Here is a 21821-nt window from a genome sequence, read left to right as displayed (position 1 = left end):
TGTCATTGTGAACACTGAGCCATTTTCCGGGGCAAACTCTAAGGCACTTTATAGTACTAAACCACTGTTTAGTGGGCTCTGACTGCTCCATGCCACAGATAAAAATACAGCCATGAAATTCACAAATATCCTCAGACACAGTCCAGGATTCCCTGGGAGCCATTTTTAGTATGTGGGAATGAAGTGAGGCCAGAGGAGGTTGGAAGAGATGGTCTCACTGAAACTGGAATAGGTCATCAAGACCCAACAGTTCTTGTCTCTGTCCCCCAAATGCTGGAATTATTGGTGTGCACAACCAGCTTCAACTTTTTATTTTCAAAGACAGGGACTCACTACCTAGCTTGTCTAGAACTATGTAGACCTGTCCGCCTGTGTCTCAAAGAGCTGATCTTAAAGGCAATGGAACAGCAGATGACCTTGAACCCCAGCCTCCTGCCCCACCAAGGTGTAGGTGATGACAAGTGTGGGCAAACGTGCCCAGTTTATGTGGTGCCAGGACTCCCTGCCTTCCACCGACGCCTCTGCCCACTGCCCCTTACATTTCATCTCAACTGCTGCTTCTTCCAGAGGGACTTCTTGGGGTCCCCCAGCCAAGTGAGGAGCATTTCCATGCTGCGCCATGTCTCCTGCCCAGGACTCACAGCAGCTATGTGAAGCCCATCCATCAATCAATCTATAAACAGCTGAATCCTCCAAACCCATCACAACACTCTGCCTACTCAGCCAGCACGAGACGCGGGAGGCCCCAGGAAAAGGTCTTCACTGTGACCTTAGAAAGGTGGGAGCAGGGGAGGAGGCCCCGGCCAGACGAAAAGAAACATTTGCAGGAGCCTTGAGCATTACGCAAGGCAGGGAACATCTCTCACACAGGAAGCCATCAGTGAAATTACACGGAGCAGTGTTCAGTGAGCAGATGGATGGAGCATCAGCCGCACACAGGAGCCCTGTGCCCCAGCACAGGGGAAACCAGGCATAGAGCATGCCTGTCAGCCCAGCACTCTGCAGGTGGGAGCAGAAAGGTTAGGAGTTCAAGGCCATTCTCAACCAGAGGACGGACGGAGGACAGCCTGGGCTACAAGAGACCTGTCTTAAAAGCAAGCTGGTGGTGTACACCTTGAAGGAGTCTAATCCATGTGCTATCCTGGTTGACATAATTTCCAGGACAGCCAGAACTACGTACTCAGACCATCTCATAAACACTTCCAAAGAGGTGCTAAGGGGAGAATGAGGGTCCAATGGGAAGGGGGTCTTGGGCTCCAGTGTGAGGCAAACAGTGAGGGACAAACTGAACTGTGAGTGTGGAGGTCAGAGGACAGCTAAGTAGGATCTCCTTCCACCTTCTCACTGGTCTGGGTCGCCAAGCCAGATGGACACCCGTTGGGCACCCTGTTTTTTTAGAGAAGTAGCCGCTGCTTGTCCATCAGGCCTCCCCACAGCATGCAGCATCTTCCCCCCCAAAGCCCACACCTGTTCCCACAGACAACTCCATGACTCCTGCCATCAGCCACCCGTCATGCCCTCCCACCAGCACCCATGCTGAGGTTGACCCAAAGCCCCCAAACAGCAGGGCCAACCTCCCTGCCTGCCTTCCATAAACTCTGGCTTTGTTGGGCACAGGTGAGGTGCAGTAATCTGGCAGGCCAAAGGGGACGGCCACTCTCCAGGGCCTACCTACACACCGCATCTCCAGGTTTGTGCCCACTCCTCTCAGGACACTTTGACTCTGACCACCAAACATACGAGGGAACCCATTTCAGTAGTGTCTGGAAAAGAAAACCCCACTTCTCAAGAGACCTCCCAACATGGCCAGTCTGAGGCAACTGCCTTTCTTCTTGAGACAGGCTCAGGGAGCTCAGGCTAGCCCTGAAATTCTGACTTTCTCCTACCTCCTCAGGGCTAGGGTTACAACCATGTACCACACTCGCTTTATATAGCACTGGGAAGGAGTCCAGGGTTTTGTGAATAGTGACTGAGCCCCACGCACTTTACCAATGAACCCCCAACCTTCTACCAGCTGAGCTGCAGCACCATATCTTCATTTCTTGTAGATGAGGCTGTACTTTGTGACCAAACTGGCCTCCAACCTCCTACCCAGGCAACCTAAATGTAGGGCTAACAGTTTAGTTTCAACCCTGATACCTGACAGTCCAATTCTGAGATTCCTGACTCAACTCTGAAGGCACGTGACTGGCACCACCCCACCCCCAGTCTCACCATGCAGTCGGCGGTCTTGCCTGGTCATGGTCACAGGACATGTGTCCACACATAGCTGAGAGATCAAATGGCTTTAATTGGGGGTGGCTCCTGGGTCCAGCCTGGGTCCTGTGGCAGTGGTGCCAGCAAGGCCAGTGGCCTGCCTGTGTCTACCGCTTGGTTTCCCTTTCTTGGTGGATGTGCTCGGTTTTTTCCCCGGTTGATGGGACCGCAGGCCAGGGGCCGCCGTGTCAGTGACAGGGGCCCCAAGATGGGGCAGCGGCTCATCCTCCAGGGCCTTGAAGCTGAAAACATAATCCACGTTGGCCACCGCGTCCAGAATCTCAGGGACACTGTAGTCAAAGGACAGCAGGTCATCTGGCAGGTGCAGGGAGCGGATGTCAGTTGGGAAGTCGTCCCCACCACCACCACTGTCCCGCAGTCCGGGGCCAGGACCCCTGTGCAAGGCCACCTCAGGTTCAGTGCCACCAGGGAGACAATCAAAAAGTTTCATGGCATCTTCTAGAAGGACCTTGTCTGGTAGGAAGAACGCACGAGCCACCTCGGGAGGCACGGTCTCACTTGAGCCCACTGGGGTGACCTCCTCCACCTTGGCCACCGTGGGCTCTCCAGGCCCAGGAGGGAACTGCAGACCCGGCCTGGCTGCACCACTACTCTGCAGCTCCCTGGGGGCCTCGGTGGGCCTCATGGTCACCTGGGGTCCTGGAAACTGGCTGGTCTGGCCACCGAGATGGCCATAGGGCCCAGGTGGCAGCGTGTGTGCTGTGGGGACTGTGATAAGCAAGGGAGATGGCTTAGTCTCTTTGGGGGTTGGCGGGGGTGCCAGGCCGTCTCTGAGCACCTCCATGAAGTTGAGGGGCCCTCCGTCCCGCATGAAGCCCAGAGCCTCAGGCATAGGCTCCTCTGGTGGAAGGAAATGTGTGAGGTACTGTGGCCCGCTGGGGGCCGGCTGGTAGTGGGGATAAAGCAGAGGTGGTGGCCCCGGGGTCTTGAGGTAGGACGGGGCCTCCAGCAGGTAGCCACCAGATAAGGCAGGACCCCCAGCCACTGCCACCTTGTACAGGGATGACTGGCCAAAGTCGGAGGTGGCCCACTCGATGCGGTAGATGCGGGGGTCGAAGAAGCAGCCGCAGGGAGCCATCTGGAAGCCTGTGGGTGGTGGACACCTGAGTGGGGCTCCATGGGGGAACCAGGCCATGGGGGTTGAGGGTCCCAAAGCCCAGGACATAGGACACAGCCTTGGCCTCTGAGGAGCCTTGAAAACTGGCTGTTTACCAGTCATCTGGGGACTCGTGGGGGGCAAGACACAGAGACTGTTGGGGTCCTCTCCTCTGATGCCTCTCAGGAAAACAACGACCTGAATTCGGGTGCCCAGGCCTCTCAGAAAGCCTTGCCTAGTGGCAGCCGCTGTCACCAAAGCAGGCTTCAGCCTGCTCTCCAGTGTTACTTCAAAACATGACACAGTTCAGCTATGGGGGTATCTGTCTGGGGTAGAGGGGACCCAGGGCAATTCTGGGGTCTCATCTTGGGTATGAAGCCTGTTCAGAGCGAGGCTCAAGGGTGCCGGCCGATACCTGCTGGAGGGGCTGGAAGCACTTCCTGGTCAGAGCCGGGGTTCTGATAGTGCAGGTTAGCATTGGCTGTGGACAAAGGTGCCTGGTAGGTGGGGCAGGGGCCCAGGCCCCATAGCCATCACACACCCCTGTCCACCACCACCATCATACCTACAGTGGGAAGGGGTTCTGAGCCACCTGGTACCTCAGGGCCCTCCAGGTTCTGCAGGCTGAAGCTTTCCTGGGGTATGGCTGGGGGATAGAGGGTTTTGGGATGCTGCATGGGTGAGACAGGCCACCCCGGGGGGGCCCGGGTGGCAGCAGAGGCACCTGGGGACAGAGTCCCGCTGGGTTCTGTTTGCACCGTGTTGCTAGGTGGAGGGTTCCAGTCCAGGGCAAGCCCATCACTTGGGTTCCGGAGGAGGGGGAGGGGGTGGGCAAGAGGCGGCCCTCTCCACCCGGAGCCAGGTCTCTGTTGCTGCCTCCATACAAGTCACCCAATTCAAAGTCCCAAGGACACTGCCCAACAAAACGGGACAGATTAGAGTCAGAAAACAGTGCAGACGGGGACCAGGCACCTGCCAAGGCCACCTCCTAGGAGAAGAGGAACAGAGGCCATTTTAGGTCACCTAAGAAAAAGCCAGTGTGATGGACGGTGTGCCTAGGATTCTAGGAGTTCAAGGCCAGCCCATATAAGATCTTATCTCAAAAAACCCAACAAGGGGCTGGGGATTTAGCTCAGTGGTAGAGCGCTTACCTAGGAAGCGCAAGGCCCTGGGTTCGGTCCCCAGCTCCAAAAAAAAAAAAACCAAAAAAAAAAAAAAAAAAACCCAACAAAATAAAAGAAATTCTACAAGAATAAAATTTATTGTCTCTGTTAGCTACTTGTAGGCATTGGCTTTGTGCTTGGGCAGGAAGACGAAGCCAGGTGGAACTGGTCCAAGCAGCATCTCACTGTGGGGACAAAAGTGACAGATCAGATCAGGCCTGGGCCTCACAGCATCAACCTGTAGAGCCCTGGCCAGTGCGTACCTGATTCGAATCCAGTCTGCAGCCTGCTGGCTGGCCATGAGTGTCTCCAGGTAGTCACGGCCTAAGTAGTAGGGTGGCCTTTCATTGATCCTCTGTGGCAGTCGTTCCAGCAGGCCCACGGGCACATACCTGTGGGCCAGGAGGGCAGAGGAAGCAATAAGGCTCGGTGAGGTCTGAGGCTACAATCTCTTACCTTGGCCATTTGCCTGGTTCAGTGCCCACCTGCAAAGAAAGGAGAGCCACTCAAGAAGGAAGCGCCGGGTCCGTTCCACACCCTGTGTGTCAGAGCCCCAGTGTTCCAGGCCATAGTGTGTGAAGTCTCTCAAGATGTCCAGGCGCTCAGAGGATGAGATGTCCCAGTGTCTCTGTTCTTTGATCTCAGTGAACAGCCAGGGCTTGAGCAAGGCGCCACTACAAGGGAGATGCTCACTGAGGACATGGTGCCTCCTAGCTCCAGTCACCTCAGCAGCCAGGCCTCGGCCTCACAGGGTCCCCAGGTGCAGAAAGTTCTAGCATTGCTGTCCCAGCCCATCTGGCGTCACTTACCGGGCAACCATGATCCCAGCAACCCCTGTCTGCATGGCACAGTTGGCGTCCTCAAACGAAAGGATGTCTCCATTTCCTGAGGAGACACAGTGGGGTCTTGACAGTGGCAGGCCCCATGGACATGAGGACACCATCAATCAGTCTTGAGATTTCCAAAGAATCCAGCATCCTCCCAGCTGAGAGATGTGGTCCCAGTGGCTCTGGGCACCTACCAAACAGGGGCATGGGGCTGGCCACCTTGGCACACTGTTCGATGTAGGGCCAGTCGGCCAGCCTGGTGTAGCGCTGTTCCCTGGAGCGGCCATGGAGCTGTGGGGGAGGGGTAGTAATGAGGGTAAGGGGGAGGGTAACAGGCTGAGAGGCTCAAGAGGTGAAGGACAAGAGGGGGCACAGGGAGACAACAAAAAAAACAAAAAAAAAAAACAAAAAAAACAAAACAAAAGGAGACAGAACAAGGGACCGGGAGAACCACAGTAACCCCAAGATGTGAGCCCACTGCCTGACACCCACTGTGACCAGTGCAACACCCCAGTTCCGCAGTTCAGGCAGCAGTCGGTGTGCCAGGCTCACACGCTCCTGAACACCCGTGCGCATCTTCACCGTCAAGGGTACATCCAACACCTTCAAGAACAAGGGCAGAGGGGAAGCAGGGCAGGACTGGAGGCTCCATGCCAGCATCAAAAGTGGGGTGGAGGAAGGGCACAGTGCTGAAGAGACCAGGTTACCTCATTCATGCCCCGCACAATCTGTTGGAACTTGGCTGAGCGATTCATGAGTGCACAGCCACCACCCTGTGGGACACAGAGACCCTGGTGACCTCCCAAGAAACACAGACACTCCACCCATGTCCAGAAGGGGAAACTGAGGCACAAGGCCAGCAGGGCAGCGTCCTGGGCTTGGCCCACACCCACCCTAGGCTCTTAGGGTAGAGCAACCAGCACCTTCTTATAGACGAGGTCGATAGGGCAGCCCACGTTGATGTCCACGAAGTCCACGTCAATCGTGCGGTTGAGCAGCTCAGCACACTTGGTCATGGTGTCAGGGAATGCGCCCTCCAGCTGTACCAGGCAGAGTCTGGTCAGTGACTGGCCCCCATCATCATACTGTCCCCCAGACAGCAGAAAGGCAAAGCCACGACACTGCTCCTGAACATGGCAACCTCCTTCGGGGAAAACACTGACCTGAACCCCGAAGATGTCCTCGCAGGGGTGGCGCTTGAGCAAAGCCCACTCAGACATCTGTCCCTGGAGCAGGTTTGTGCACATGGCCATCTCACCGCAGGTCACATCTGCACCGAAGCGCTTGCAGATACGGCGAAAGGGTAGGTTTCCACACTGGTCGGGACATCAGAGGTCAGTAAAGCAGGGACACTGGGCCAGCAATGTCCCAGGGAACCAACCACAGAGCTGCCCACCCAGCCACCTCCTACCGTGGTTAAAGGAGCCAGGTACAGCTTTCCGCTGATGTCTAGCTGGAGGGAAATGAACACATCAGGCCTCCTTCTCCCACATGTTCTCTCCTAACACATTCTCCCTCCCCTCACACACCCCAGTGGTCTCCCTCTGCTGCCGGCTGCTGGACACATCAAGACCATTTGTCTTAGGAGCAAAGCTCATCAATGACTGCTCTCTAGGAGCCTCTATCCACCCTTGAGAAGCCTAGTCTCAGCCTTCCCCTCAGGAGACTTCCATGGCACCCTTTCTCCCATCTCATGTTCAGGCTCTTTCTGCTGAGACAGGATGGAGGACAGGAAAGGCCCAGCACAGGTATCTGCACCTTACCCGCTTCTTCTCACAGGGCCGCAGCCGGACCACATCCTCGTCGGTCAAGGGGCCGCAGGTGGGCACAGGGCTGCCCTGCCCGGCACCGTCCCCTCCTACGTTGTCTAGCTGGACATGGCAGCTGCTGTGCTTTGGGGTCAATGTGGCCACAGTGCTCTCAGGGGCAATCGTGGGCATGGGGCCCTGGGTAAGGTGGCTCAGGGCCTGCTCAGCTCGCTCAAAGCAAACTTGGCGCTTCCGCAGCTGCTGCTGCAGAGCCCTGTCGAGGCCATTTCGCACCGAAGGGAGCTGTGCACAGCGGGCCACCACCTCCTCCTGCACCAGGTTCTGACCCTCAGGTCCCAAGTGTGCCCCAGCAAAACGACAGGTCATGCTGTAAGGGCACCGGCCGAAGGTGTTGAAGAGCACGCAGTGGGGGCCCAGGTCTGCTGGTTTGGTCTCCAGGTAGCGCCCCACATCATGCAGGAAGCGGCAACGGTCTCCAAATGCACATGGAGTGGCCGACTCCTGTGAAGGACATGAAAGAACCAGGAGAGGGCTGAGTGGCCGGGGTAGGCCATGTGTATGTCCTGGGTGAGTGTCAGCAGCCCCAACACGCCTGTTTTAACAGCTCTAAAGCTGGAACAGTGTCAAGCTGGAGTGGCAGGTCCGAGGTCAAGAACACCAGCTGCTCCTGCACATGACTTGGATTCCCAGTAACCAAGTGGCAGCTCACAAGCACCTGTAACTCTAGCTCTAGGACATGAAATAAAACAGTGGGCACACCTTTAATCCCAGAGCTTGGGAGTGCCTTCTGAGTTCAGGACCAACCTGGTTTACAGAGTGAGTTCTAGGACAGTCAGGGTTACAGAGAAACGCTGTCTCAAACAAAATAAGTCTATAAATGGGAGTATGTGCAGATAGGCTGATGGCTGACATTCTGAAGGCAACACTGTGGACAAGGCAAGGCACTGCTAGGTCAAGTCCCTGTAGGCCAAGGGGTCTGTGTATTTGTCATAGCACAGCATCTACAGACTTGGAGCAGCAACCTCTCACCTGAAGGAGGGATGGGCAGAGCCTCTCCTTGTCATAGTGTGCTGGCTTCATGTGGGGCCGGCTTTTGTTTTGGCCCCGGGCCCTCTTGGGCACCTGCCTTTCATGGGACTCAACTGCCACCTCTGTCTTCCCATTCTCCTGCCCATCTTCCAAGCGGATTCTTTTGGCCTCCGGTTCAGCTGGGCCCTCTGTAGGCGTTTCCTGGCACGCACCCTCCTGCTTGTCTGCATCCAGGTATTCGTGGAACCTTTCTTTGGTGGTGCGGTACCTGCCAGCGAGGGAGAGGCTCAATTTGCATAGGGAAAGGGCCTTAAGGGCTGACATGCTCACACGCTTCTGCTTGCAGGAAGCTCCCCCTACTTAGAACCAGCCAGTTTTCACAATAGGTGCCAAGGGGACACCTATTTTGCACTTGAAAGACCCATTTGCGTCCCTGCTCAGAGAACTGCATTGTCTTATGGGTTACCACACGCAGATACCAACATTCTCGGAAGACTACGAACGAACTACAAATCCCAGCATGCTTGACAACGAGAATCAAGCTACCACACTTCCCAGGAGTTCTTTCGACGAGAGCCATTTTTTTTGCCCCTCGCAGAGACTACAAGCCCCAACATGCACCTCGGCCCTGCTTCTGGTTCCCCAAACCTGCATATGCGCACAGCCAGCCCAATTGCTAGTCATAACACGTGTTATACTCGAGCGTCAGCAGAGGGTAGGTAAAGGCTTTGGCGCCTCCGGGATGCCCCTCTCCAGGACGCCGCCACACCTCCCAGCATGCACCACTCGCGCCGCGCCACGGACGCCGGGAAGGCCACATCAGCTTCGCTGATGGGCACCGCGACTCACTGAGCTTTAATGGGCGCCACCCCCCGTTCGCACGCGCCAACTCCGGAGTCACCGCCACCACCGCTCTCAGCTGCTACCTCCGCAACCTCCGCCATCGACGCCCCTCGCACTGGCTCTGGAGTGTGGCAGGAAAGTCTTCCGGGTCGCCCGTGTCTTCTGGAGCCTACAGAAAGGCGCACGCTCAGACCACACCAATAATACTAAGGCGCGCGTGCGCAAGGCCGTCTGGATGTGGGGGTGGGCCGCTCAGGAACCGGAAGTGCTCAAGAGTCCCGGCGGGGTTCCCACGGGGTTCACGTCGGTCCCCCGTGGGTCACTGTTGCCTAGTAGAAGTGAGTTCGTGTTGGGGAAGGGGAATGCAGCTCACACTGACCGACTCTGCTTTTTTTTTTTTTTTTGGCAAACGTGTCCAATATTTTATTAATAAAAACCGCAGCCCGTAGTGTGCACGCCTTTAATCCCAGAACCGGGGAGACCGAGTCAGACGAATCCCTGATCTATAGAGCGAGGTCCTGGACAGCCTGAGCTCCACAGAGAAACCGTATCTCAGAAAACAAGCAAAAACTCGCAACAGCTTTGAAGGATCAAATGACTTCACAGGGACACACTCTCCTTTGATAGTACCCTTCGTGAGCCACTGTGGCCCATAAACGAGTGGCAATTTGTATTATTTTCATTGTACCGCCTTTTTTTGTGTGCCAGTGTACCTTTGAAAGTGACATTTACTCATCTGCTGTGGAGATAGGGGAGGGGGGTCTCCCGTGTATCACACGTGTACAGAGGCCACATGACAATTTGGGGGTTTCCTGCCTTCCCATGTGAGTCTCAGGGATTGAACTCGTTTCCTTGGACTTGACATACGGCGCTTCTCCCTACCGATCCCACAATTACTATTTTAATAAAAGTTTGCTTAAACATTTAAGAACGGCACTTGGATGGAGGTAGTGTTTGAGGCCAGCCTGAGCTACATGTCTCAACCAAAGCCAAGTCACACCAATCAGTAGTTATAGTCATTTAATTCCTGGAGATAGGGTCTCGCTCTGTAGCCCAGGCTGACCCTCAACGAACAAAATAGACTGTGCTGGTTGTATAACGTAAGGGGAAACTGTGGCCCAGAGAGGGAAAGGAATTAATTAGCCTAAGACCTCATTGGCGCCCTGTTTGATTCATTGCTCTCTACCGCCCTCACTGGACAAGATGGAAGTGACAATATGTATGTTAAGACTGGGGCTCCTTTGTAGTGTCTACCTTGGCTTGCGATAAGGACACACTCTTGGGAGAAATAGGGCTGCAAAGGGTAAGGAAGGGACAAGACCCCTTCCTCAGAGCGACTTCTGACCCTTCTGTGCAAGGCAACCCGCGCTGGCTTTCCCGCAGGAGGCGTGACAGCCAGGCAGTTGATCACTATGAAACAGTGCAGCACTCATGCTGATGCGAATACGACAGTGCTGACTGACCCCTTAACCAGGAGCTCAGGGCGTTTACTGTCTGCCGGACCGGGTTCCAATCCTGAGCACAGACTCCATTGTCCGGGCCCCGCCCCAGTCCTTCCACGTCCAAGGATGGCCTACTTCATCTACTTCCTAGAGCCAGCCCTTCTCCTAGTCTCCTCCGGTACACCCCTTTCTCCTCTGGCAGTTTCCACACCCTGGCCCCGTGCCTTTCGGAGAGTCTGTGCTCCCTGAACTGAGGGACCCAGATAATCCCTTGGAGCTAAGGCAATCCATCCGAGGCCTGATCTCAGCTGACACCAGGAAGTGAGGGAGGCAGGTGGCTGTTGCCCTGCTATCATTTAAGGAAACCTGAGCACCAAGTAGGGGCAGGGAAGACCAAAGGGTCCCACTGCTGCCTCCTCCCATCTTCTGTGTCTCTTCTATTCTTCCTATTTATGTACCCTCAACGATTTTATTTCCACCCTTTTTTTTAAAGATAAGGTCTCAGGTAGTGCAGGCTAGTCTCTAACTCACTGTGGTCAGAAATGACCTTGAATTCCTGACCCTCCTGCCTCCACCTCTCAAGTGTGTCTGCCACCAGGCTCGGCATTTTCTCTCTCCTCTCATTTTTGTCTTTTTGTGACAAAGACTCCCTTTCCAATCCAAGACAACCCCAAACTCAAATTCACGGCAATGCCCCTGCCACATCTTCCCAAATGGCCTGGATTCACAGGCTGGGCTCCTAACTTTTCTGTGTCCAGGTCTGTCCACCTGGATTCCCCACCCCCACCCCTAGGCCGCCCCTCCCCCTCCCGTTATGTCTAGCAGGTGCAGCCCTGGGCTGCGTGCCCGAGGCTGGCCTCTCGGATTTGTGTGGCAGATTCCTTTATCTGCGTCTGCAGCTGGGTCCTTATCTCGGGGCTGCAGGTCGGGAGCAGGGGGATTAGAAAAGCCAGGGACAAGCGGGGTGGGGTGCGGTAGAGGGGGTGGTCGGAGAGCTCAGCATTACTGTATCTGGCGGCGCCAGCACGTGTGCGCGTGCGCAACGCAGCCTGCGAGCAAGTCCGCCTCCAGCCCTGCCCACTGTGTTAGGTCCCGTTCCCCCCCCCCCCCCCGCCGCCAGCCCCCCAGCTCCCCGCCCCCAAGCTCCTTCCGCCGAAGCCGCTGCCCAGGTGGCCTGCCTGATGCGTTTCCCACCTTCCTGACTTCGGCGGCGGCTGGGACCCGGCCTTCACCTCTGACCCTTTGCTGTCGATGGCCCCCAGGGGAACAGCTCCGGTCCTGTTTATACCATCCCAGCCTGGATCTGCAGCTTCGCTCCTTCCTGCCGCCCACGGGCTGCTAGGGTCCCTTAGCCTCGGTTTCCACCAGAGAGTATGTCAAGTGATGCAGAAGGCCCCTCTGCGTCTCCCAAATTAGGCGTGACAGTCACCCCAAAGTGGGGATTTCCAGGACAGCCTGGGCTACAGAGCCTTTATCAAAGATCAACCCAGGGCTGGTCTCAGAGGATGGAGCCTTCGCTGGGACTGCTGAAGCCCCGGTTCCATCCCTAGCACCTCAGAACCAGCACAGAGAATATGCCCCGAGATCAGGAGTTCAAGGTCATCTTGACTACATAGCAAGTTCCGGCCTCAAAACGAAACCCATGCTAGAAGGGAGCCTCGAGGACAATCCTGCCCTGTAGAGGGTACCTAAGTCTGGGCCTGGAACACACTTAGGAGCTATTTTACAGGTGACTAAACAGGCTGGGTGGGCCATCTCATCCCAACACACACTGCTGCATGGTGCATTCGAAGTTAAAGCCATGTGAGGTGGCCAAGGGGGACACAGAACACATTGAGTTCCCAGCCACCTCCAACCCCTCTGGGCTGATCCCTGAGAGTTCCCTCGGGGGTCCATCCTCCAAACAGCTGAATCTGAGCCAATTCCTAGCACTAAGATGGAAACTTCCTTACCAGCCAAGTTCATGTTTTGGCCAGATGCTGCCAGCCTCCCAGAGCCTTGGCCTGGGTCTCCACCCAAGAACAGAGTGCTTCCCTTTGGGAAATGATGGCCTCCCGGAAAGGTCAGGCCAGCTTCGGAGTGGGGGAAGATGGGTGGGTGGACCATGACATTCTGCAAAGTTCCCAAGACACGCCTCTTGCTGTGTGACCTGGAGCCCTGCTGCATGACTTCTCTGAACCTCAGGTTTCACAACCACCTGTCGACTACCAAGTAGGCTGGTGGCAGGGCAGGCTGTGGCCGGTGTTGCTTGGAGATACAGGAATAGATAGATACAGAAGGGGATGGACTCCAGCACAAGATGGATGGAGGCTGAACCCAGGCTGCCATCCTCTCTACCATACCCTGGCTGAAATGGATCAAAGAAAGGGACGTCGTCTGTCTGTGCATCTTTGAGCCTCCGTTTCCCCAAGTCTAGGTTCTGACAGGACACTAGATGCCACCCCACATTTGTACCCTGCTGCGGGAGGTTCAAATGTTGTTGACACCGGTCCCTTGTCCTACACAGCCTGCATCTGGGACAAGAGTCCAAACATAAAATACATGTAAACACTGAAGCCAGCAGCCCTGAGATCAGCAGCACAGATGGCTATGACCCTTCCTTCTCCAAGTGGGGTGGCATCAACTGGACAGTCTCCATACAGCATGTCCCTCACCCAACAAGATCCCAGTGGGGGATCAGTCTCATTTCAGCTGGTGTAGAGAATACTGGAAGAATTCTGACGCTGTGTGTGTGTGTGTGTGTGTGTGTGTGTGTGTGTGTGTGTCCCAGTTCCCAGCTGAGGTGTGACTCACAGAACATGGCAGGGCGTCTGTCAGTTGCTGTCTGTCTAAAGGGATGGCACAATGTGTGGGTGATCTGGAAGGCTATTGGGATAGATGACACTTGTATTTCTGGTGTGACCATGTCCAGCCCTGAGCAAGAGAGCCACTTTGTGTATCTGAGGCTGTGGATATTCCCCATGTTTGTAACAAACCATGTGCTCCAGAAATGGGGTCATAGGTGGGTGCATGTTCTGTGTCCCCACCCTTTGGCTCTCGGCTGATAGTGTCAGCTCTACCCTTGTACCCCTATTCCAGAGAAAGAGCCCACTCTTTCAAGTTGCTGTTGCCAGGACAACCATTTTATGGCGTCCACATGGTGGGCACATGTGTGTGTCCTGCTCCCCATGTGTCTGCCTGCCCCAGTCACAGCTGGGCCGAGTGAGCAGAGACGGCACAGGACGGCTGGTGACAGCTTCATGGGGGCTAACCCAGTAGGAGTGGGCTCTGGCTAGCTCTGTGCGCAAGGAGGCCCCAGCCTTCCACACCAGCCTCCCACTTGTGTCATGTGTGTGCCTACAGGAGCTGTGGGGGTTTCTTGCACATGTTATATGTTGTGTGTGTCTGTGTGTGCCTTCGCACCAGTGGCAGGTGTGACAATGGAGACAGGGGGCAGCTATATTGCTTGTGTGTCTGTGTGGGTCTGTGTATGTCATCCAGCACAATTGAGGGTGTGTGCAGGAGCCTCAGGGGAGATCCTCTGTGTGTAAAGTCAATGTGCTTCTGGTATGTTCAGAGCCTACAGTTAAGTATAGTGCTGTCAAGGCTCTGTGTGTGCTAGCATGTGCTCACCAGGTGTCCAGCTCTGAGTGACAACAGGGATGGAAAAGATATACCTTCACATAGACTACAGGTTGGAAGGACCCATCCTGATTGTCCCATCTCCCCATTTCAAGCTCTCACTCATCTTCCCAGGCCAGGTCCTCACCCATCTCCCCATGCCAGGCCCTTACCCATCTCTCTGAGGCCCTCACCCCACTCCATCGTCCCCATTTTCCCCGTGCCACACCTTTGCCCTATCTCTCCCACCCATACCCGGGTCCCATTTCCTTGTCCCATCCCCCCTGACCTTATCCACCACCTCACCCCTTCCATGCCCTGGGCCCTGGGAAGCCTCAGGCACAGGAAAGAATCAGCTGCCTCAGGTCTCTGACAGATGACTTTCGGCTGTTTTGACACACAGAGTCAAACAAATCCACAAAACCGACTGCACCTGACATGCACATGAGCACAAACTCCACCAGCGTCGGAGGGTCACCAGCGGAGGCCCTTGGGAAAGAGTGAGGCTGCTTGCAGGTTAGGTCCTGAAAAGGTTTCTGGAATAAGTGGACCTTAAATCAGAGGCAGGTAGCAGCCAAGGGAGCTGAGGGATGTCCAGGGAGGAGCGTCAACCCTGGTTTCTCAGCAACTAAATGGAGGGGGCGTGGCCAAGGCAGTCTCGCCCCACCCACTCTGCCTCTGAGAGACTGAGTTTCGCTAGGGGGCGCTTACGGATCGCAGGCGGCGGAGGAATAGGGTGTGGTGGGTTTGAGTGATCAAGTCCCAGATGGGGTGCTTTTGGGAGGAAAGTCACCTGTGAGAAACGGGGTCCCCCACGGTACTCTGAAGGGCAGGATGGTGGGTAGCGTTGATGGGCTTAATCTACTGCCGAATCAGGATCTTCAATCCTACATAATCTAGGGTGTCTGAGAAGAGACTGAACTCGGTTTCCCTGGGAGGGTTTCTTGGAGCGGACAGAGGGGTGGACTTAGGTGTGGGGAGAACTTGTTTGGGGACCACGGGTGGGTTCAGGCCTATGGTTGGGAAAGAGGGTACCAGTGTGTCTTGGGACTCTTAGATGACTTCAGAGAGCCCAGAACAGCAATTGGGTGGGAGCGATGCTATAGAGGTTCTCTATAGTTTAGGGGAGCTAGATAGGGAGTTCGGAATATGGGGCAGGAATGTGCGAAGTTAGTGAGAACTAAATTCGGGGCGCAAAGTCTCGGATAAAGGAAAGTCCCCGGGAGAAGTGGATTGACCGATTAATCGATAGATCAGTGTGGCTGTTTAGGGCCTCCCAGGTTGCTGCCACCTGCTCTCCCCGAACTCCCCTACAGCTGTGGGCTGGACGAGGGCGGCTCCTGAGCCCGGGAAACCCTATGCCACGCCCACATCCACGCCTCCCGAAAGGCCACGCCCCCTCAAGCCCAGCGGGTCTGAGGTGCGCGGCGGGAGCGGAGGGAGAGCGCGCGGTGGCTTCGTCCGTGCGCCCCGCGCCCGGCGCTCCTCGCGTGGTCCCGCGTCCTGAGCGCGCTCCAGCCTCCCACGGGTGCCGCCCTGGGGTGCACTGAGCCCGGCGAGCCCTGGGAAGACAGAGAAAGAGAGGCCAGGGGGGGAACCCTATGGCCCGGCCCGTGTCCCGCACCCTGTGCGGTGGCCTCCTCCGGCACGGGGTCCCCGGGTCGCCTCCGGTCCCCGCGATCCGGATGGCGCACGCAGTGGCTGGGGCCGGGCCGGGCTCGGGTGGCCGGAGGAGTCACCACTGACCTGGTCATCTGGAGCCTGCGACAGGTAAGTGGAGGCCAGGGGTACAGTGTGTGGGGGGTCCCAAAGCCCCCCTCCCAGGTCACTGCCGGTCTCCGTACACGATGGGATGCGCTCTAGGCTCCTACGACCCCCGGTGCCTGTGGAAGGCTACTGGACCTGCGGCCCCCCATGAGCGCCCCGTCGGTCAGGGAGAATGGAGTAGGGGGACTTCGTGGTCACAGGAAACCCTGGGAGGGGGCCCCAGCCACGCGCAGCCCTGCGGCGCACAGAAGTAAACAGGGGCGCGTTCCTTGCGCTCGCGGGGACACCGTGTCCTCCCCGGTAAGGGCCGGGCCACTGGGCTCCTGAATCGCTGTTCAGCCACAAGAGGGCGTAGGGCTTTTTGGAGGGGGGGGTCCCTTAAGGGCAAAGCTCAGATTAGAAACGGGGGTGTGTTCCCCACTTTCCGAGTTCTTGTTCAAGATTATCACCAGATAACTCGGTTTATGAGTGAGAAGTCACCAGGCCCACCCAAGGTTGCTGCAGAGAGTGGGCAGACTTCAGGTGGGACCGCCCAGGGTAGATGCTGAGATGGGGGGGGGCGGGGAGTGTGTGTGTGTGTGTGTGTGTGTGTGTAGGTAAGTAGGTAGGTGTGTAGGGATGCCACCTGCCTGGCCCACTGGGTCTGGCTGGGGAACTTGAGGGGGGGTGCTCGGAACTGGACCCCTGGATTTCTGCCCCACCGCTTCGCAGAGCTTCACATACTTGGTGTTCTGGGACACCCTTTGTGTGTGTCAGCGCCCCAGGCTGAGGAAGCCCCATGAGGCGTGACTGGCAGGATGTCAGTAGCGGGTAGATTCCAGCCTGACCAGCTCATTCCCCGCCCCCGCCCCCCAGTCCCTAGCCCGGGGCCCCCGACAATCCCTCCCGCTCTTTCATCCGCTTTTTCGGTCCTGAGCCTGCTGCAAACCCCTATGCAACCACAAAGGGCTGGCTGTACCAGGGAGTGAGAAATGCCCTCCTCGGCCAGGTACACCCCATCAACCAGGCACCCACCTCAGCTGGGGATCCTGTCCCAAAACGCCACCATCCTGTTCTCAGAACTAAATAAGAAACAATCACACAAACTCGGAGCCAGGCATCCCCTCCGCCGCCAAACAAACAAACAAAAACAAACACAAAAGCCAGAGGTGTTTTCAACAAATGTTTGCCTATGGGCAGTGTCTTAGAGGCAGACACACTGGCATCCACGGACGTGGGACGAGAACCCGTGTGACTAGGTGATGGAGGAGTAGGAGACTCTGGGAAGACTTCCTGGAGGAGGGGCATTACAACTGGGGCTGGGCAGGATGAGTAGGAATTTTGTACGTGGGGACGGCAGGGACAGCACTTGGCTTCTTTGGGGACAGTCAGTGACCCGGTGGTGGGTGGGGAGAGAATGTTCTGGAAGGTTGAGAGAGGAAGTGTGGGGAACAGGTATGCCTCGGCCTGTTATCACAGCTACTCAGGATCTGGAGGCAAGAGCATCAAGGGTTCAAGGTCAACCTTGGCTACATAGGGTCCAGCCTGGGTTACACTGACTCAAAGAGGGATGAGATCAAAGTTACAAATAAGTCAATGAGACTGGAGCTCTCCGTGATGACCACAGCCTGTGACACCAGCTCAGCCCCGGGGTCAACTCCCCGGCACTTGCCTCGCACTCACACGTATATTTAAAATAATGAAAAGAATTCCTTTAAAAGGTCAGTAAATAAACAGAATAGAGGGGGAGGGAAGTGCTAAACCACCCAGACACTCAGCCCCCCCTCTGAGAAAACTGAGGTCCAGACCAGCTGCCACCTGGGGAAACTGAGGCTGGGAGAAAAGACACCTGTATCTAGGACCCGCGACCAAACTTGGGAAGGAAGTAGAGGGCAGGCAAGTCACCTCCCTCCCCACCCTGTTACTGCCACGCCTGGGGCCTGCCTCAGTTTCTCTTCCAAGCCAGATGGTCAGGACTCTGGGCAGGGTGACTCTTCCCAGCCCCCCTCAAGGCCCTGTGGCAGCGGCTCAGCTCGCATTAGCCTGATCCGGTTTTGTACGGGGAGAGGGGCGGGGGGGGGCTCCTGCTCACAGGTAGACAGACTCAGGGTGGGCACATGCTGCTGTGCTGTGTGTCCTGCCGGTGAAAGTCCACCTCTCTGGTCCTGCGTGGCGTGGGGTGGGGAGGAAAATGGAGGGAACAGAGAGTAACATGGTAGGGAGAAAGGGGGCTTCTCATCGGAGGCTGCAGAGTCCCTCCCCATTTTAAATCCATCTGCTGAGCATTGAACCACCACTGTCCTATGTTTAAGAATGTATGGAGGCAGGGTAGCTAAGCTGACAGTTGCCCTCTGACTTAGGCATGCAGGCACCACGTGCTCCCGCATACATACACGTGGAAATAAGATAAAATCTCTTGAAAATGTAGTGGGGGCATTGAAATTGGGGCTTTGAGGTATGAGCAGGAGTTTGGCCAATCAGGCATTGCTTGGACTCCAAAAGTGCAGCAGCCCTGGGATTCTTACCCCTTCTGTCGAATGGGAGGGAGCGGGTGTGTTCCCCCTTCAACCCATCAAGCCCCAAATGCCTTCCCAGCCCATGGCCCCCACAGCTCATCGGAAACAGCTGTGCTCTGCAGATGTTGCTTTTTACCCCAGATGTGCATCCCGCCAATGGGTGGGGCCCTTGGAAGGAGGTGAGGAGCCAGGCTCTGGGAGGCCTCAGTTTCCCCATCTGGAACCACTAAGAACCCATGGACTGTCAAGGAAAAACTGTTAGTGCTGATGAGAAAACTGAGGCACGGATTCTGAAAAGTATGGGTCTGGGAGTCCCTCCTTCCCCGGTGCCCCTATGATCTTTCTAGAATTAAACAATCCCCCAAACTGCAAGCGGTAGCACATATCACTCAAGAGATGGAGGCAGGAGAGTCAGGTGTGCAGGGTCATCCTCAGCTACATACTTAGGCTACAGGAGACCCTATGGGTCACAGGAGTGAGCCGGCTGAGAAACAGGTTCAGAAAACTGAAGTTCAGTCCCCCACTACCCCCCACCCTCTCAGGTTCTCACGGTTGGGTCGTGGTGGGACCCTTGGGGTTCTGACTGAAGATGGGGAAACTAAGTCACCACGGGAACAGCAGCAGGGGTGGAACAGTTGCTATAGAGACGGGGCAAGGCAACTCTCCTGGTCCTAGTGGAGGGACCAGGCTTTGAAGGATGAATAGGAGTTTGCCGCGGTTAGGGCTCAATTCCAGGCCTTGGCTACTAGCCAGGCAAAGCACTACTATGCCTGGGCATGTGTACACCTCCTCTGTACACATGTCTGCCGGACATAACTGCAAATGGGGAAACTAAGGCTGGAAAGAGGTAGGAACAGGAGAATGTGACCCTGGGCAGGACGCTTGCCAGGATGTGGTGACCCTTGACCCCCTTCCAGGGGCCTCTGCCCACCTACGTCACCCCCCTAGGATACCTCCCCGCCCCTTCCATGCCAGATACAAACCAGTTGGGTGACCCCGGACAGAGGGGCCATTGTTCATGGATTCAAAGCTCAGCTGGGGGTGCGCAGTCCCAGACCACTGGGTGGGTGCAACCGTGCCACCCCCTGTACTGGCATTTCCGCTGTCACGCTTCCTTAAAGAGCTCAGAGGGGAAACTGAGGCACTCCAGATGGAGGGCGGTCATGCCAGGACAGCCTCCCAGGCCTCAGATGTGGAGGACACGGGTTTGGTTCCTCACACCCACAGGCAGCGCACAAGCCCCCGTCACTCTGCCCCGCGGACCCCACGTTCATTCCTGCCCTCCATGGGCAGCGTACATGTGTGGTGCAAGGTCCCAGGAATCATGTGACTAGGATTTGAGTTGAATTCACAGAGTAGAGTTTAGCAAACCATCGGCGCCCAATAAATGTCAGACGAGGACAATTGCATGTATGGTTTACTGAGACAGTGAACAATGGAGAGTCTTGAAGCCTCAATTTCCCCAAATGTCTCTTCTGTGTTGGGGCCATGCAAATTGAATCCAAACGTCTTCCAAGCCAACGCACACTGGGTAAGTAGGGGCTGTTCTAGCCTCAGGGAATGTGTGCGGGTTGAGGGTTGCACTAGTTGGGAGTATGAGGGTGCTTAGAAACATACTGTGTGCAGTGACCAGGAGTACTAATACCCTGATGGAGGAGGCGCAGCTTGGTAGGAGAAACTGAGGCACACAAGTAGGTTACAAGGATACAGCCCACATCCTGCTGTCACCCTCTCCCTGCCTGGGCCCCCTATCTATTGCTAGGACACGCCAAGCATCCTCAACCTCAGGGCCTTTGCACCCACTGTCCCCCATCTCGCACACTCCCTACCTTGCAACTATTATCTCCCCGCAGGCCAAGGCCCAGGATGAGGTGCTGGAAGGCGGCGGCCCTGGTGTCGCTCATCTGCAGCTCCCTGCTGTCTGTCTGGATGTGCCAGGAGGGTCTGCTCTTGGGTCACCGCCTGGGACCCGCGCTCGCTCCTCTGCGACGCCCTCCACGCACCCTGGACGCCCGCATCGCCCGCCTGGCCCAGTGTAAGCCCCGCCCCGGAGGGAGGGGCTTCTCGGAAGAGGTGCCTGGTGGGTTCGCCCCCCTGTTGGGGAAACCAAGGCTCAGGCGGGCAGTGGGTGCCCTGGAAGCAGTCAACCAACACTGACCGGAGAGGGTGTGGCAGGCTGCACGTGGAACGCTGAGCCCCTTTGCTTTAGGGGTGCGATTTTTTGCTTAATTTTTTTTTCTTTTTGAGACGGGGTCTCATGTAGCCCACACCGGCCTCAAACTCAGAGTACCAAAGGATGCCCCAGAAGTAATCCTGCCTCCTGAACCCCCTCAGTTCTGCACACCCTTCAACTACAGACGAGTGGGGGTGAGGGAAGGGGGCAATGGCAGCCACTGGGATACTGGGACCAGGACTTAGGTCCACGCCACTCAGGACTGCGCATACATAGCACAGGCTATCGCCAATTCCTTGTCTCCCTCTTCCCGCCACAGATCGCGCTCTGCTGCAGGGCGCCCCCGACGCGGTGGAGCTTCGAGAACTTTCTCCCTGGGTTGCCCGTCCCTCGGGGCCGCGCCGTCGAGCGGGTCCCCGGCGTCGGCGTGCGCGGCCAGGCTCGCGACCGTGCGGGCTGCGCGAGCTCGAGGTGCGTGTGAGCGAGCTGGGTCTGGGCTACACGTCGGACGAAACCGTCCTGTTCCGCTACTGCGCAGGCGCGTGCGAGGCGGCCATACGCATCTACGACCTGGGCCTGCGGCGCCTGCGCCAGCGACGACGCGTGCGCAAAGAGCGGGTGCGAGCGCACCCGTGCTGCCGCCCGACGGCCTACGAGGACGAGGTGTCCTTCCTGGACGTACACAGCCGCTACCACACGCTGCAAGAGCTGTCGGCGCGGGAGTGCGCGTGCGTGTGATGCTACCTCACGCCCCGACCTGCAAAGGGGCCCTGGCGACTTTCAGGAGAACTGAATTCACATAAAGTGTGGGGAACTCGCCTGCCTCTGGTCATTCATGCTCTGAGGGGAGGGTGTGTGAATAGGGTTGCCCAAGAGGCTCTGTGGCTCCTGGTGGCCTGGGAGAAAAGGGGAAATAGATGTGAACTAAGAAAAGCAGTCATGGGAAATTGCCTTACTGGATGAGCCCACAGAAAATGATGCATCTGTCCGTGCGGGCCTATAATCCAGGCACTGGACAGATACAGGAGAGGCCCGGGATCGAGTTCAGAGTTCACCATCTGTCTTGGGATTTCTATGATGTGAGGAAACACCGTGACCAAAACCCTCAGCTTATACTTCCGTATCACTGTGCCTCACCAAAGGATGTCAGGACAGGAGCTCAGACAGGGCAGGATCCTGGAGGTAGGAGCTGATACAGAGGGTGCTGCTTACTGGCTTGCTCAGCTCTCATAGAATACAGAGCAACCAGCCCGGGGATGGATGGCCCCACCCACAGTGGACTGAGCCCCCCACAGCAATCACTAATTTAGAAAATGCCTTACAGATGGATCCCATGGAAG

General features: G+C 56.5%; 3 protein-coding genes across 7 annotated transcripts; 1 reads left to right on the top strand and 2 right to left on the bottom strand.

Moving 5' to 3' along the window:
• Positions 1 to 2270: 2270 nt before the first annotated feature.
• Positions 2271 to 4105, bottom strand: Prr22 (proline rich 22). Of its 3 annotated transcripts, none has more exons than NM_001399121.1 (3): positions 3939 to 4105; positions 3789 to 3854; positions 2271 to 3363 (listed from the first exon to the last, which is right to left on the bottom strand). In NM_001399121.1, exons 1-3 carry the CDS (start codon positions 4048 to 4050, stop codon positions 2288 to 2290), a joined length of 1254 nt encoding a protein of 417 aa, NP_001386050.1. In that variant the 5' UTR covers positions 4051 to 4105; the 3' UTR covers positions 2271 to 2287. The 3 variants fall into 3 exon arrangements, with proteins under 3 accessions (NP_001386050.1, XP_038940127.1, NP_001119847.2); XM_039084199.2 differs by having other exon boundaries at positions 3943 to 4025; NM_001126375.1 differs by having other exon boundaries at positions 2271 to 3854; positions 3939 to 4091.
• Positions 4106 to 4615: 510 nt separating this feature from the next.
• Positions 4616 to 9781, bottom strand: Dus3l (dihydrouridine synthase 3-like). 2 transcript variants are annotated; one of them, XM_006244314.5, is made up of 13 exons: positions 9088 to 9781; positions 8162 to 8429; positions 7127 to 7633; positions 6775 to 6816; positions 6527 to 6679; positions 6287 to 6403; positions 6071 to 6136; positions 5856 to 5966; positions 5558 to 5654; positions 5346 to 5421; positions 5022 to 5210; positions 4800 to 4928; positions 4616 to 4721 (listed from the first exon to the last, which is right to left on the bottom strand). In XM_006244314.5, the coding sequence occupies exons 2-13, from the start codon at positions 8210 to 8212 to the stop codon at positions 4649 to 4651; spliced, it is 1611 nt and encodes a 536-aa protein (XP_006244376.1). In that variant the 5' UTR covers positions 8213 to 8429; positions 9088 to 9781; the 3' UTR covers positions 4616 to 4648.
• A 5661-nt stretch (positions 9782 to 15442) lies between these two features.
• Nrtn (neurturin) lies at positions 15443 to 21301 on the top strand. Of its 2 annotated transcripts, XM_006244347.5 has the most exons (3): positions 15443 to 15816; positions 20162 to 20343; positions 20801 to 21301. In XM_006244347.5, exons 2-3 carry the CDS (start codon positions 20175 to 20177, stop codon positions 21217 to 21219), a joined length of 588 nt encoding a protein of 195 aa, XP_006244409.1. In that variant the 5' UTR covers positions 15443 to 15816; positions 20162 to 20174; the 3' UTR covers positions 21220 to 21301. The 2 variants fall into 2 exon arrangements, with proteins under 2 accessions (XP_006244409.1, NP_445851.1); NM_053399.1 differs by lacking the exon at positions 15443 to 15816 and having other exon boundaries at positions 20172 to 20343; positions 20801 to 21299.
• The last annotated feature ends 520 nt before the right edge of the window (positions 21302 to 21821 follow it).

Source organism: Rattus norvegicus, chromosome 9 (genome assembly GCF_036323735.1).
Source record: "Rattus norvegicus strain BN/NHsdMcwi chromosome 9, GRCr8, whole genome shotgun sequence".
NCBI lineage: Eukaryota > Metazoa > Chordata > Mammalia > Rodentia > Muridae > Rattus > Rattus norvegicus.
Note: the sequence above shows the minus strand (reverse complement) of the source record. Positions and strands in the feature narration are given on the sequence as shown.

What these genes read in the sequence shown, in the direction of transcription:
- Dus3l (XM_006244314.5), bottom strand. Translation starts at nt 8,212, where the DNA reads ATGAAGCCAGCACACTATGACAAGGAGAGGCTCTGCCCATCCCTCCTT. An exon ending in TTGTGCGGGGCATGAATGAG is followed by an intron (nt 5,967 to 6,070) that starts GTAACCTGGTCT and finishes TTGTTCTTGAAG; the next exon opens with GTGTTGGATGTACCCTTGAC. An exon ending in GCAGACTGGATTCGAATCAG is followed by an intron (nt 4,722 to 4,799) that starts GTACGCACTGGC and finishes TTGTCCCCACAG; the next exon opens with TGAGATGCTGCTTGGACCAG.
- Nrtn (XM_006244347.5), top strand. Translation starts at nt 20,175, where the DNA reads ATGAGGTGCTGGAAGGCGGCGGCCCTGGTGTCGCTCATCTGCAGCTCC. An exon ending in CATCGCCCGCCTGGCCCAGT is followed by an intron (nt 20,344 to 20,800) that starts GTAAGCCCCGCC and finishes TTCCCGCCACAG; the next exon opens with ATCGCGCTCTGCTGCAGGGC.
- Prr22 (NM_001399121.1), bottom strand. Translation starts at nt 4,050, where the DNA reads ATGCAGCATCCCAAAACCCTCTATCCCCCAGCCATACCCCAGGAAAGC. An exon ending in AGAACCCCTTCCCACTGTAG is followed by an intron (nt 3,855 to 3,938) that starts GTATGATGGTGG and finishes CTTTGTCCACAG; the next exon opens with CCAATGCTAACCTGCACTAT. An exon ending in GCTTCCAGCCCCTCCAGCAG is followed by an intron (nt 3,364 to 3,788) that starts GTATCGGCCGGC and finishes CACCACCCACAG; the next exon opens with GCTTCCAGATGGCTCCCTGC.